The following is a 15830-nucleotide window of genomic DNA, read 5'->3' as shown; positions in this document are numbered from 1 at the left end:
ATGCTGGAGCCTTGGAAACATTAGTGTATAGAGAGAAACTCCCAAGAGGCAGATGAGAGGTGGGTAGAGGAAGGGCAATCCACAAAGACGACTGAGAAAGACTAACCAGAGAAGTAGGAAGCAAACCAAGCGTGTGTGGTCTCTAAAGCAGCAAGAAAGTGTTTTAGGAAGAAGTGCTTACCAGTGTAGAATGCTGCTAAGAGCTCAGATTAGATAAGGAATGTTTGGAGAGACAACTTTCTTCTTTCTGAACAAATGAAGAATAACATTTTTTTGGTGGGGAGGGGGCTTTTTCCAAGAGAAGTAGATGTTTCACGCAGCCTTAGAATATGAGGTGGGCAAACAGAAGCCAATTCTATAATAAACAGAGTAGAAATATTAGGTAGGACTCTAAAAAACTCATAATCAACAACCTAGGGGGTGCCTAAGACAGCCTTCTGTATGCAAAATATTGCTGGGATGTAAGTTGGCTACTTTAGAGCTACAACATTAATGTTTTCAAACCACTCAGGTACCATTAATGCAGCAGGCCTGAGGTGAGGCCATAACACTTCTTTTCTGATGGACTTTGCCGGGCAGCAATATGGTGAAACCGATCAATTACAGGTCCACATGAGTTAAAAGGACTCCGCAATGAAAGCAAAGAGCAAATGAGGCAGAGTTCTCTTGTTTTCTAAATCAAGAGGCACACAGCCCTCGGAGAAGAACTTTCTAACTCACTCCCAATGGCTGGGCTGGGAAGTCCAGTCCTTGTTTGTTCTCAGGCTGAACCAGGTGGCCATACTTAGTTATTTTAACCTCTAGCCAGTCCAGGACTTTTCCAGAAAACTGGCAGATTTGGAGTGTGTTAGCTTCTACCATGTCTGTTTCCTTCACAGACTGGCCCTTTGTGGTCTCTCTCAAATCCAACGCCCAGTGTGAACTAGATCTCACCCACGTGCAAAGTGCAAAGATGTGGGCGGGAAGGCAGGAAGATGGGAGGGTGCTTGGAATTCCTACGTGTCATTTTAGCACGGAGTTCTGCCTACCTCCACCAATCTTTTAACAGAACTAATAGCAAGTGCGTAATTCTGCTCTGAGGTTCACCTTCCTCCCTTTTTCTTTCTCAACGTGCTTCCTAAAGGAAGTTCTTGAACCTCTTCCTCAGAATCACCTGCAGTGCTTGTTAAAATGCCAATTATGGGGCTCTAATATGTAGAGTTTCTGGGGTAGGGTAGGATATGGGACTCTGCATTTCCAACAAGTTCCTGGTAATTATGATGCACACTGAATTTTGAAACACCTCCTCCATCCACTTTTCAAGTTTTTAAGTTTCCAGGTTTTAAGAGAAGTATCCTGCCCGTTGGAGTTTAAAACAAACTTTGGGTCTAAGTTATTTTATTCCACACCAGCACTTCAGTGTCTCTTAGTTTCTGGAGAGCAGTGACCTCTCCTCAGTTATCGTCTCACCCTCTGGCGCCCATCACTACATCTAAGGCCCAGCACGTTTTTGTGGAGTTCAAGGGAAGATTGCAAAGGAGCCCTTACTAGCCCCCAGCTTCCACTCATGCTCCTACAATACACTCGCCATAAAGGAGCCAGTGTGAGTCTATGAAAATGGAAAGTAGATCATTTCGCTTGCCTGCTTAATATGCTCCCAAATCTTGCTGTGGGACTCATACCAAAACCTAAACTCCTCTTGGTCTCTGGTTACCCTCATGGCCGCATCCCATACCACCTCTCCCTTCTGTCTACCACATTCCAGCCAAATGGTTCCTTCCACACACTGAGCTCATTTCCACTTTGGAGATTTTGCACTGCTTTTCTCTCGCCCAGGAATGCTCTTCCTCCTGATGTCATACTGCTGGACACTGGTCACCACTCAGATCTTGGCTTACAGGTAACCTCATCAGAGGATCCAGCTAAAGTGGTCACCAAATCACTTCCTGTCACACTGTTTTAATTTGCTGCCCAACATTCATCACCATCTGATATTTTTCTTGCTTACTTTTCTGTGTTCATTTTCTTGCCCCACTCATTCATTCATTCACTATTTATTTAGTACCTGTTTGGTGCCATGCACTATTCCCAGCACTGGGGGTACAGGAGTAAAGAAAGTCTCTACCCTTAAGGACAGGCAATCAACAAATAAATACATAATATGTCAGATGAAAATAAAACTCTGTGAATAAAATAGCAGAGTTAAAGAGCTGGCAAGTGATGAGGAGTGCCCTTTCAGATGGAGTGACCAGGGAAGGCCTTTTCGATGCGTGCCATTTGAGCAGAAATCTACATGCACATGAACTGCAAGAGAACACAGACTTGTTTCATTCACCACAATATTCCCAGTGAATAGGTGTGTATTTGGCATATAACAGGTAGATTAATACATATGTATGGAATGAATAAATAAGCATACCCCTCTCTTAGCACTTAAACTCTGCCTTTACTTCTCTGGCTTCCAAAGTAGACTTTGAGTTTCACCCGCAGGGAATGAGTCTTCCTTTCCTCCATACCTAGTATCTAACATAGGGTCTGGCTGAGAGGAAGCATGGGAATGTTTGTGAAATAGAGGAAGGAGGAGGGATTATGATGAACCAGTCTGTCATGATACACTCAGGGACACCCTGCAAACTATTGCTTGAGAAGTTCACATGTGCTTCTAAGAAACGTGTGAATTCATTTCAACAAGTAAATTATAGATATGATGAGATGCAGTTGTATCTGAATTGTTAGTGATTCTTTCAGAAAACCAATTTCTTTCAAATGAAGCTTTAGCATATTTAAAAGCCAAAGAGCTAATAGATTTCTCTCAGTCGTTTCCTTCCTATCTTGACCTAGCCTGTTGGCTTAGGCTACTTAGAGCACACTTTCATACACTGCAAAGTCCTACAGACCAATAGCCAGCTGCATCTTGCAGACTCTTTCAGAAATACGGATTTGGGTACTAAGCAAAACCAGACTAACTGAACTATAACACTGGGCATTTCAGCACTTCTCTGTTTGAAAATAAATGAGAATTTCTGAACCACTACTGGACCCAGTAATGATGACAGGCAATGAAACCCAACACAAAAGAGGTCACCAACGGCCCATAGCAAAGCAGTCCCAAAGCAGCTCTATGCCTCCTGCGTGCTCTGGACGGATACATTCACTTTCTTTTCTCAAACAGTCCTTGGAAAACTGTATAGAAAACTAAGCTCCAGCCATATTTCTCACTGGCCAGCTAAGTAAAATGGACAAATTATGATGTCAAAGATCAGAAATGGAAATCTGTTTTTCCCTACTGCATGCCATCAACTTGTATTAAAAAGCTCTGTCAAGGCTAGATCTAGAAAAATTTTGATAGCAGTAAGAACCGTAAAACTGTTTGCTCAGGCCCTTCATGCTTTTCCTCTTAATGCTCCTCCCCACCCCACCCCCACCCATGTCCTGGTGACTGAAGACCCAGGATTTGCCCTCTGCTGTCCTAGGTCTGGCACCTTCAGCATCTTTAGCATCCGGCTGCCATGTGTTCTTCTCCAGAAAGATTCCTCTGAACCTTTTTCATCTTAAAGCCATTAGAGTTAGACTCTCAATACCCAGTAAGGTGAAAATTAAAAGCAAAAGTCATGTTTCCTAAGTGGTATTTCAAGAACCATTGGTATCCCTGAGATTACTTGGCCAAAAAATTGCTCAGTGATCAAAGAAGTACTTGGAAAACACCGCATGCCATATTGTTCACTTGGAAAGTCACAACACACATTAGAACGCTTAACAGAGTAAACAAAAAAAAAAAGGAAAACCAAAATAATTTTCAATTAGGTGATAGTTAAATGCATTCAGGAATAGCAATCAGCTGTTAAAGGTGATCAAGATTTCTACACACTATTATGAAAAGGTCTCCTAGACATGTCGTTGAATAAAAACCAAGTCAAATTTCTAAACATGAATAATATGCCATTCAAAAAAATCCTATGTGTATGTGTTTTATATTTAATACAGTAAAATATATAAAAATTCCAAAAGGATGTATACCAAATTATTACGAGTGATAGCCGCTGGGGAATAGGATCGGGGGATGAGGCAGACTTGCATTTTTACTTTATAGATTTAGGTATTATTTGAATTGTTTTATAGTCCCTTTATTACTTTAATAATAAAAAAAGAAAAATATCAAGTACTATATTAAAAAAATAGATGTAAAATCCAGCAGTAAACACATCTGTTTAGCTTTAAGTGAGCACATCCCCAACTCATGTGATCGATGAACCCCTGTTTTGTGGAGCAGAAACAACCTGTGCAACAAATTTTGAAGTTCTGGCACTCCCGGCTCTCCCCACTCCCATCAGCACCTGGTTTCTAACCCTGTGTGGCCTTTTATAAATGAGTGAAGGAGGTAGAAGGGACCTCAGAGATAAGTCGGTACAACCCGTTCACTGTTGAAATGAAGGGACTAAGGCCATGAAAAGTGAAGGGCCTTGGCAAGAGCAGCCTGACGCCCTGAAGCCTTGGCTAACTCCTTCCACATCTTTCCTGTAGTCGCCAAGTGACCTACATAGGCTGTGATCCTTGGATTTCAGGAAAAAACCCCAACAAAACACAACCCTCTAGCACTCAAGGAAATTGTTGGGACCTCTGAGTAAGCCACGGCCTCAACGTTCTGCCTGCAGGCGCAGGCACAGCTGAGGACCCCTGAGGACCCCTTTGCCTTCCTGACAGCCTGTCTAGTTCCACAGCTTTTAGGAAGAAGTAGGTGCTATTCAAAGGAAGGGCCCCTACCTCAAGCAAGGGTCTTGAGGTACCTTGGCGGCCCAAGGGAAATATAGGGGATGCATGCAGGTATGAACATACACATTCACTCAAAACGCCATGGGCATGAGCTGGGCAGAACTGGCTTTGAACTTGCCCTCTGGATTTTGCCCTTTACTAGCTAGCCCTTACTAGCCCTTTACTAACATTGTCAAGTTCCTTAACTACTGTGAGCCTCAGTTTCCTCATTTCTAAAATAGAAATAACAGTTCATTGTGCTGGACATTAACGAAGATGACGGCTATGAAAGTTGCTAGCATGGGGGCACGGTGTATGTAGTTAGTACAGAAATGTTAATTCTCATCTTTTCCCTCACACAGCCAACTGCTACTGTCTCCAAACCCAATAGTAACACTCCTGGGCAACAGGCCCAGGGGTGTGAATAAAATGGTACCTACACTGAGAAACTGACTCGCTGGTGGAGATGACATGATTTGGGCACAACAGTTGTGACAGGTACACGGATACAGGTGAGTTCCAGGGTACCGTCAGGTACCTGAGCACCAAGGCACCACTCTCAGCCAGCACCCAACATCTTGGGGGTCTAACATCTTGGGGGTCTCACCCTAGAGCTGCCTCTCAGTGACCCAGTGGCCTCAAGGGGATTTACTGAAACTTTGGCCTAACCCACACTTTGGCCTGACCCACAGATTTGTTATAAAGATTTCTGGAAAGATCTGCAGGAATCATAGCAGTTAGGTCAAGAAGAGTCTGAGCTGAGGACCAAGGAGCAAACAAGCAGAGAGGTCAGGAGGACATTTTCTCAAGCCATGCTGCCTGCCTTCAAACCCTGTCTCTAGCGCTTCTGTGTGGGTCCAACATCTGTGCCTCAGCTTTCTTATTACTGATGTGGTAACAACAATAGCACTTACCTCATAGGTTTTTTGGTTAGATTAAACAAAATAAAGCTTTTAAAGCACAGAGCACATTGTCTGGCATATAGTAAGAGCACCCAGAAAAAATACTTAGCATTATTCAAGCTATTTGGTCCGAAAGTACTAAGGCTGAGAGGCAACCTTATTGACATTTCAAAGGCACAAAAGATATGGGCACAAAAGATAGGGACAAAGTCTCCTTTGTTCACCAGGTCTCAGAAGAGCAGACAGAGCTTCTCTTGGGAATCATATGAATTTGGTATTGAATCCTCGGTCTGGCTCTCACTAAAGTGGGATCCTGGGCGAGCTGCTGACCCTTGGTTTTCTATGTAAAACTGGAGGATAGTGTCAATCTTGTAGATTGACTGTTAGAATAACAAATGCAGTTACATATAAATAAACCTGGCATACCATCTGGCACAAGAAATCCTGGCTTCTTGCCTTCTTTGGGTAAAGCAAACCAGAGAAGAGGATTAGCCAAACAATGGTATTTAAAACTATATTTAATGAAAAGAGTATTTTACATGGACTCAGAGACAATAAAAAGTAAAAATGAGGACTCTGGACTGGACAACCTTAATGGTTCCTCTCCCATCCACAGTCTATAATTCTTTAAGTGAGTACCTATTTTATTTTTGGCACATATCTTGGCTCCATCACCTAATAAATATAATCTTTAGCAAGTTACCTGGCTTTATTTGTTTCCTCTTCTATAAAGTATGGATAAAAATTACACCCACTTCTCAGGGCTACTGTTAGAACTTGGTGAGATAAAACACGCCATGAGTTTACACCAGCCTGGCACATAGTAACTACTCAATTAATGCCAGCTATCACTGTTGTTGTCAGGGCCACTATAACGATCAAACGAGAATGTATGTAGAAATTGTATGTACGCACAGTGCTTGGCACATAGGCAGCGTTCAAAAAATATTGTTATTACTTCTACTACCACTATTGATTTTCCAATATGAATGGCAATGGCCCAGGGAAACAAGTATGTAATACATGCTGTCATCCCGGTAATGACACATCAAAACAGACACCAAGAGCTATTAGGATAACTAATCACAGGTCCGACTGGGAATACAAGCTTTCTGGAACAAACAGCCTTTTCCAGCCCAGACAGAGAACAGGCTCATCCACAGGGAACAGCAGCTGCTGGCCGCACTCTCTCCCCAGCCCTGGGGACCACACACGGAGAAAGTGTCTGGTGTACAAGCTTTTCAGTGGTTTATCTCACAAACCGGTAGTGTGATAATGCCTTGGCTTGGAATGACACCTTTCTGCCAAAAGTTCAAAGCTATCTAGAGAGTATCTCATTAATCTCTGGGATCCTATGGGGATTGGGGTGGTTAGGCATTGTTGCTATTACCCTATAAAGATGAGAGCATACAGTGTAGAGAAATTAAATACCTTGTCTCTGCTCTAAGAGTCTATCAGTGCTAAGAGAGGGCTTGAAACCCAGGAGGCACCCCTGAGGCCCAGTGCTCTAAGCCCTACCCTTAGAAACACCTTGAAGGAAGAGTGAACTGGGTGCCCTTGTCAAGATGTGGCCCCTTGTCCAGGCTTCTGCCTAGACCAGACAGCTGCAAGCCTCACCTGTCACTGAACTGAACCTCTTCTCCGTTCCTGGCCCAGCTGATGGTAGGCCTCGGGTTGCCTATGGCCTCACAGTGCAGAAGTACACTCAGTGTCCCACTGGCCAGGGCCACAGTCTGCCCCAGGTGGGTGACCACCTCAGAGGCCGAAAGCTGCTGGGCAGCTGAGATCTTCCGCAAGATGGTGGGCTTGCGGTGTGGCCGGCGGGAGCCGCCCGCAGCCTCCCCAGAGGAGGAGGTCCGGAGAGAGCTGCTGAAGCCAGACACGTGCTTATGAGGAGGGATGGCCACGGGGGGAGTCCTCCGCTCAGACGGCTTGAGGAGCACATCCTGATGCTCCAGGTGGCTGCGGAAGATCTCCTGGGCCAGTTGGGCCACCAGGTGCTTGCTGTAGACATCACGCAGCTCCTCGGGCTGCTGGGACAGGTTCCTGAGGATGTCGTCCAGGCGCTTCTGCTCTGTCACCATGGTGAAAGGCAGGTGCAGGAGGGCCTGCTCAGCATTTTGGTCCTCCTCTGAGGACGTGTTCCTTTCCGTGGAGTCCTGGACCTCCCACGAGGCGAGGAGCTCCCCGGGCCAGCCCCCCTGCTCCAGCAGCCGAGAGACGAGGTCATCATAGCGGCTCCCCGGGTCAGCAGTGATGCCCCGCTTCTCAGCCTTGCTGCCGTTCGAGAAGATCCCGTTCTGGTGTTTGTGGGTCTGCAGGGCCTCCTTAGGGTTGGCCTTCCTCACCGCGAGGGCATCTTCCTCGCTCCTCAGGCTCAAGGGCCGGCCCACCAGCTTCCGGTTGCCTCCAATGAGCTTAATCACAAACTGCTCCCGCGCTGGTCCTGCAGAGCAGGTGTAGATGCCCGCATCAGAGGGCTTGAGGCGGTGGATCTTTAGGTAGCCAAAAGGGGCCACGGTGACGTGGGCGGAGCTGATAAGATGCTGGCCATCTTTTTCCCAGGTGATGAGGGGCTTGCGGAAGCGCCGCGTGGGACAGCGCAGTACCACTGCGGTCTTGGGGAGCAGGTATGCGAATCCCCCCACCACAAAGTGCAGCTTCCTCTGCCTGCGGGTCTGGATGTAGACCTTCCTTGCGGCCGCAATGTGAGGACTGTGCTTTGTGGATGGCCGCCCCGGCCCTGGAATGAATAGAATGAAAGACAAGCCAGACGGATATAGAAAGAGAAGGGGAGAGCAGAGAAGGACAAGAGTGAGATGTAGCGACAAGAGAGGGAAAAGGGGAGAGTGAAGAGAAGACAAAGAGAGGTGGAGGGAGGAAAGGGAGAAGAGGGCAAGAAAGCTTCAGTTTAGTTTGGCTGGGGTCTTCTTGTACTGCCTTAGGTTTTAAAGGAGGAACTGGTTACCAGCTGTGGACCATCAAGCTGCTGCCACAATCAAAACCCAGAACTAATGAGGTGCAGTGGGGGCAACCTGCTGTCACCCTGCTGGGTCTTTCTACCCCTAGAAGCCGAAATGCAGGGTTCTAGATGGAGGGGGATCCCAGGGAAAAGGCAGGTCCTCTCATTAAAAGGACTTAAAAAAAATAAGTCAGCATCATAAAAAGAGGCAGAGGACAAAGGGAAGGAGACTGTCTCCCTTTCAGTGTTTACCCTTTGGGTTCTGCAGAGCACCAGGGCCCTAGTGTACATGGGGAGGGGGCCCAGAAGTGTTAGGACTCTAGGGATTAATATTAAACAGAACAAATCTGTTTAGAGTAGTTTAAAACCCCAGAGTGGATAACATTAGACTTCATTAGTAATATGCTGACTCCAGCTTCCAGATCTCTGTATGCCAGCGAGTGAACTTTGCTCTACCCCCTGCAAACTGTTTTTCCAGTAGGGAAGAGAATTCTGCCTGGCCACGTGTAATTAAGATTCCTTTTCCATCTCCAGCTGAGTTTACCAGCCTGCTGCCTTCCACGGGCAAAGCCCTATTGGTTTTGGGTTTAGGGAAGGCTACAGCTGCTTCGATGTGGGGTCCGTCTCCCCATCCCCAAAACTCCAACATACTCACTTGCACAGGTTGCCAGCATACAGGGCCTGATGGATGAAGAGAACGGGAGGGGAGGACACAGGGAGGAATTGACAATCGCTGAGACCCCGGTTTTCAGCACCTTTCGGCAAATGGCACTTCGAGTCTGGGTGCCCTCCCCGCAGCTCGTGGAACACTGGTGGGGAAAGAAAGGCCAAATGCATGTAAATGCGGGAACTAGAGGCTAAGGGGCTTTTGTATGGGCTCTCAAACTCGCCAAAAGATGAGAAAAGTTGCTTGGAAAACAACAGCCACTAGGAGAGAGAGAAAGAGACAAATATTAATTATGAAACAATGTGGGAAGACATGTCCATATTGTCACCACATTCAACTGTCAGATTTTCTACTCTAGGGTTTCCTATAGACATTTTAACTGTTTTTACTTATGTGGTCTGGGCTTTAGAGTTACAGACTCTAAGTCCTGTGTTCACATCTCAGCTCAGTATGACCCTAGTTGGCAAGTTACCTCAACTCTCTGGGTCTGTTTCCACATCTTATACTTATTTTGCAATTAAATTAAATGGGAATTAAAGGAGATAATGTTTTAAATTTCACACACAGAAACGACACTCAATGCTAATTCCTTTCTCCTTCCTTCACAAATAAATTATAATATTTTAATGTCAAGCATCAGATAATTGTTATGCATCTACTTTGTTTGAGGTGGGGTGCTAGATACTATGGAAAAAAGATGTACAAGATGGTTCCTAACCTCAGAGAGCTGTCATCAAATGAGAAGAAAAACATACAAATGCATGGCTAAAATGAAATAGTATATTAGGGAAATAGAAATCAAAACCACAATGAGATACTACTTCATATCCACTAGAATGGCTATCATCAAAAAGATAATAAAAAGTGTTATTATTATAAGTGAATTAAAGCCTTCATATGTTGCTGGTGGGATTGTAAAATAATACAGTCCTGTTGGAAAACAATTTGATAGTTTACTAAAAAGTTAAACATAAATTTACCATATGACCCACAATTTTACTCCTAGGTATCTACCAAGGAGAGTGAAAACTTACATTCACACAAAGATTTGTATGAGAATGCACATAGCAGCATTATTCATAATAAACAGAAAGTGGAAACAACTCAAATATCCATCGACTGGTGAATGGATAAACAAAATGTGGTGTATCTATATAATAGAATATTATTCCACCAAAAAGAAACGTTGTTCTGATATGTGCTACAACATGGATAAACCTTGAAAACACTATGCTAAGTTGCATTTTACAGTATGTAAATTTTACCTCAATAAAGCTGTTTAAAGAATTAAATAGTAATAAAAGAAATAAGTAAAAGTATAAAACTAAAAGACAAGTATTATAATATTAATGCTAACAATTCTTGAACGCTTACGGTACACTAGTGATTCCTGGCCTGGGTCTTGAAGACGGGTGGAGTCTGGGGAGGTGTAGGGAACCACGGACAAGCATGGGAGGCAGAGAAATATCCAGAACAAAAGCAGAAGAGTTTAGTGCAAAAGTCCAAGGCAGGCTTGGGGGCAGAGCTAAACCAGTTTGACTGAACAGAGGGACCCAGTTGAAGGTGTCAGGAGTTCAAGAGGTGGTTTGGGGCCAGACGTTAGAGACTTTTAATTTTCAGACGGGAGATTTGGAATTGGTCCATAAAGCAATGAGGAGCCATTAAAGGGAGGAGTGAAATGATGAAAGAGGTGTTTGGAGAAGGTTAATCTGGCAACAGTGTCTGGGAGGGATGGGAGTAGGAGATGAATGGCAAGCAGGGATGTCAGTTAAGGAGGCTGCCACAGTAGTCCAGGCTTGAGATGATAAAGGCCTGAACTGGGGTCATGGCAGTGTGCCAGGTTAACTTGAAAAACGACAGTAAAACCCAAAAAATATTATCTTATATTTTCAATTTCTATGTGCTAACTCATTGAGATGAACTATTCCGTGCAATCTGCTGAGATATACGCCACCTTGAAAGATGTTTAAGATGCAAAAAATGGAAATGAGAATCCAACCCATTGCTCTTGTTCTGTGGTGATTGCGGATTCCAGATTCCACCCATCCATTATTTTATTGTAAATGACAGCACCAAAACCAGGGCTCAGGTGCGATGGAAGTAAGGAGCCTGGAAAATTTAAAAGCAGGGTCATTTGAGTGCCGCCAAGTAGAAAAATAGACTGTGCGTCAGAAGATCAGGCTATGATTTTGGTCAAGTCTAGTTCTTTCTCTAGGTTCAATTTCCACATCTCTAAAATAGGGAAATTAAACTAGAGTAGGGATTTTCAAACCTTGTTCTATAACTATGTTGAGTGATTGATTCAGGGGCTTCTCAGATGAACTGGAGATCCAACCATTGGCTATCTGGGACCCCTACCTGCACTTCAACCAAAACAGCTCTGATTTTATCTCTTTTAGATTTTTGGCTTCCTAGTAACATTTCAGTTGCAAAAGGGTTCTGTGGGTTTAATTTTTAAAAGAACTAGGCTATAAGACCTTCTAAGTTCCTGGTAGCTCTAAAATTGACTACTCTGACTTTAGTTTCCATTGTATTTTTAGGGGGAAAAAACTTCCATAAAAATATGATTTAAAAATATTTAGTATCCAACTCTTTGGGAAGATGCAAGGGTTTCTTTTTAAAGAAAAGAAGTAAGGCCTTTTGAGAGGTCTTATTCTCAGAATAGAATCTGAAAGCAATTTTATGTGAATTGTCTAAAACTTTGGCTTAATTCTGTCTCTGAGGGATTCTGTGCAGTAACCATGAGATTGAGCCCAGATAGTTGAGGATGAAAAACACCCATAGATCATTAGGTCTTCATTTCTCCAAGGGGAGCCTTGTGCGGGGTATGGAATGCACGTCTCATTGCAGCCAGAGGGCCAAGGGGAAGGCTGTTAGGATGACAGGGCCAACTGGAGCCTCTGTGAATATCCCCAGGGGCGCTTTTGTATGCCACCAGCTTGAGTTTAACCCTAGTGCATCAGTGATTACTTCCCGCCATTCCGAGCCCCTCTCCAATGTTTGGAATTTCCATTCATCAACCCAGATAACTCAGAACCTACTAACATTCCTTCGATAAGGGCTAACTATTCCTAGTTCCCAAAATGTAACTTCCTCCTCCTAGAAGACTGCCAAAGCCCGTGGGAGGCCTAGGCCATAACCCTGAGTCCAGCCAGTCAAGGTAAGTGCTTTATTCTATTTCTTCTCCTCTTCCTGACGATGAGCAGGGATGGAAGAGAATCATAACAATTATGAATGTTAATTTTGACTAGGCACAAGGTGTTTTATATGCATCATTTAATTTAAGCTTCCTAATAACCATATAAGTGGACACAAGTATTATCTTCAATATTCAAATAAGCAAATTAAGGCCAAGAAAGGTTAAGTACCCCAAGGTTATATGGCTAGTAAGTGGCAGAGTCAGGATTAGGACCTAAGTTTGCCTTTCTTTGGGTCTGATACTGGTCTAAAGGTCTGTTTTCTTAGTGGGACCCATGGGACCGCAATTCAGCCATCTCCTCTCCTTAGTGCCTGCTCACAGGGGTCCCTCCTTCAAATCTGCAGTCCAGAGAGAATGTTTTCTGAATTCTCTGTGTCCCATGTGCTCAGAGGCCACAAACTCCAGGAACACGGGAAGACAATTATAACACACACAAGTCCCTTCCTCAGCATCCCACTCATGGCAGAGTACCATCGATAGACTTGGGAGTGGAATGCCTTTTACAATATGCCCCTGGGAGGAGGTCTTTATTTAGAGCCACTTACTTGGCAAATACATCAGTGCTCAAATATATCATATTTTTGTTATGACTTTTTCATATATAATACTATACCCCAAATCAACATTCCATGGAGAAATGGTCACTAACGTCTTCATGCATGCACATTACCCATATTCTCCTTCCACATACTTTTGATCCTTTATCCTGCCGAAATAAATCTGATCCTAAAAGATGAACAAATAATCATTCCCCCTTCTGTTCTGAGACATTTGGGGTGAGATACCACCAGAAGGCAATGTTACTGCCAAGTTATAAAACCTATGGTGCTGTGGGTTAACTCTCAGTTGCAAGGCCCTTAGCAGGCACCATCTGATGGAACTCGGCATAGGGTGATAAAATGTGAGGCAAAAGTTCTCAGAATCTAGGTTGAAAGAGATGGCATCTTAATTTTCAGAGGTAGCTCTCCCTTCCGTAGAAGCAAGGATTTCTGTGATATATTTCAATCAGCAGCAGCTGCACCCTATGAGTCATGTGTCATACAGAGAAGGCAATGGGATCAGCAAGGTCAATTCAAATGATGCTTATATGCAGGAAAGGAGAGGGTCTTGCATCTGGTTTTGATGCAGAGATTTTCACTTCAGGCCTAGTGATTCTGTTCTTGGCTAAGTTTGCTTGTGAGGCAGTCCTTTTGGGGGGACTTCTCTATGGAAGACACAGAGGCCTATGAAGCGGGGGAGTTGGAGGCAATTCAAAGAAGGAGTAAGGGCTGAAACAAGTTGAAGCTGGGTGTGAAGGAATTAATTGATGCTAGTGTAGGAACTATTTAGAAAGGTAGGTTAGTTGCGGCTGTATCCCTAACTTAGGAGGTAAGTCAGGAATGGTGAATGCTGATGCAATCATCTCCCCAAATGCAAGGCAAGGGGGCAACTCAGGTTCTCTTGCCAAGAAGTTGTGGAAGTTTTGGAGTCAGGAAGCTGACAGCAAAGAGGCAGGATTTCGTTGGCCTTCTTTTCCTAATAAATCATGTTCCTTATTGTCCAGTAACTTGGAAGAGATGGACTAGAGATGCTTTGCCCTTGCTGAGTAGAGACTAGAAACATCTGGGAGGAGAAGGTGCAGGGAGGTGAGGAAGGCAGGTGTAGAGACAGAGGGAGAAGAACCCAGTGTTCTGAGAAGAATCCAGCACAAGTGAGGCCTGGCTTTGTTCCATGAGGAGTTCGTTTACAATTCCATGCATCCGAATATTAAGTAAAGGCTGGCTGCTTCACTCACGTCCCTGCAGCCTAGTTAAAAGCTAATTACACACTGTAGTATAAATGGTTACTAAAATACTGCTCCATAATGTTTGGAGGATTATTTTGTTCTGTTCTCGCCTTCTGTGTGTATACATTTCTGGTGCTTTCTTTTCCTCCTTACGCCTGTTTTATTATCTCCTTCTGAGGAGCATACATACCTCTGTCCAGTCAGAGAGAAGCCACTCACTGGGACAGTCATCTTTCTTGCAGGCTTGCTGGGAGACAGGTTTTGAGGCTGAACAGAAGGTCTCAGGAAGCTCTAGGAAGCTGCCATCAGCCATGCGCTGTTTGCAAAGAACCTCACGCTTCTGGATGCCCCCTCCGCAGGTCCTGGAACACTGGGGAAGGAAGAGAAAGTCGACCCAACGTAGGACAGTAGAATGTCTGATTGCCAGTTCCTACCATAGCCTTGGCTGACTAAGAGTGAAAAAAGAAAAAAAAAATAGAAAAAGGAGAAAAACCAGAAACCAGCCCAAAGGATTTTGCTTCCTCCCCTTGAAATGAATTTTGTAGCCAGATCTACACCTTCCGCTCTTACTCTGAAGTATTTAACTAGAGCATCCAGGAATTTCAAGGGCCTTTAAATCTTAGAAAGTTGTTCCTAAACTATGATTTGCAGCCACCCAAGACCACTGGTTTAAAAGGTTAGTATAACAGAGAGTTAAACATATTTACGATCCAGTGAAAATAATCTGTGCTGCTTCCAGAATGAACGAGAGAGAGCTCCTACCATCAGTGTAAATCTGCAGGAATTAATCTGCAGAGAAGGCAGCCCTTTCCCTCTTTCTAAGCATAAACTTCCACCCTACCTTATTGGAGGGGCATTGGATATGAGGCCTGGTTTTCTGCAGAACTGCCCTAGAACACTTTTCTTGTAGGATTGGTGATTTCTTAGGGCAGTGGGAACAAAAGCCACTGAAATTTGGGATACAAGAAAAATAGCCTCATTTCACTGGTTTTCAGCGAGACCCCAATCAAACACATTGTTTGCATGTAAGTTAATAGTTCTAATCCAGTTGCATCAGGGGAGAGAGAGGCTCCCTGTGGCACAGACTGCTGGCTGTTACTCCAAGCATTTGTCCCCTCCCTTGCAATAGCAAAGGAATCTCCATTTTCCAGCTGGGCACATGACTTTTCAGCCTATGGCCTATACTTGCTGACCTCCCTTGAAGGTAGGCATGGCCACGTGACTAAGCGCTGACCAATGGGATACACATGGAAGGGTTGTGTGCAGCAATTTCAGGGAAACACCCAGAGAGAGTGTGGCATTTTCCCTTCTCTTTCTCCTTGTTGGCTGGAATGTGAACACGGATGTCTAAAATTTAATCTTCCATCTTGGACAGTGACAGGCAAAAAGATGGAAGCAGCCTTTCTTCCAGATTATGAAGCCACCATACCCAACCCTGGATGGCCTGTTTTTAAGTGAGAGAGAAATACTTTTCTCTTTTATTTAAGCCATTGTGACTTTGGGTTTTCTGTTACTTCCAGTCAGATCTAACCCTAGCGAATCTATGAACCTATGACTATTCTGTGCTGGGGATATTTTACTGTAAAAACTCTAAGGAGTGCTCTGCT

The 15830-nt window shown here is 44.2% G+C and overlaps 1 protein-coding gene across 3 annotated transcripts in view; it reads right to left on the bottom strand.

Moving 5' to 3' along the window:
* ADAMTSL1 (ADAMTS like 1) overlaps window positions 1-15830 on the bottom strand; it is a 362288-nt gene that overhangs the window by 103672 nt on the left and 242786 nt on the right. For all 3 annotated transcript variants that reach the window (XR_006889167.1, XR_006889168.1, XM_046664981.1), the window contains 3 exons: window positions 14414-14593; window positions 9248-9401; window positions 7248-8373 (listed from right to left, as the gene is read on the bottom strand). Coding sequence is in view for 1 of the 3 variants with exons in the window: in XM_046664981.1 (XP_046520937.1) it covers window positions 7248-8373; window positions 9248-9401; window positions 14414-14593 (1460 nt within the window). In the remaining 2 variants the exon portion in view is untranslated. The remainder of the gene's footprint in view (window positions 1-7247; window positions 8374-9247; window positions 9402-14413; window positions 14594-15830) is intronic.

This window comes from Equus quagga, chromosome 6 (assembly GCF_021613505.1).
Source record: "Equus quagga isolate Etosha38 chromosome 6, UCLA_HA_Equagga_1.0, whole genome shotgun sequence".
Lineage (NCBI taxonomy): Eukaryota > Metazoa > Chordata > Mammalia > Perissodactyla > Equidae > Equus > Equus quagga.
The sequence above is the reverse complement of the archived record's forward strand: the minus strand, read 5'-3'. Positions and strand labels throughout refer to the sequence as shown.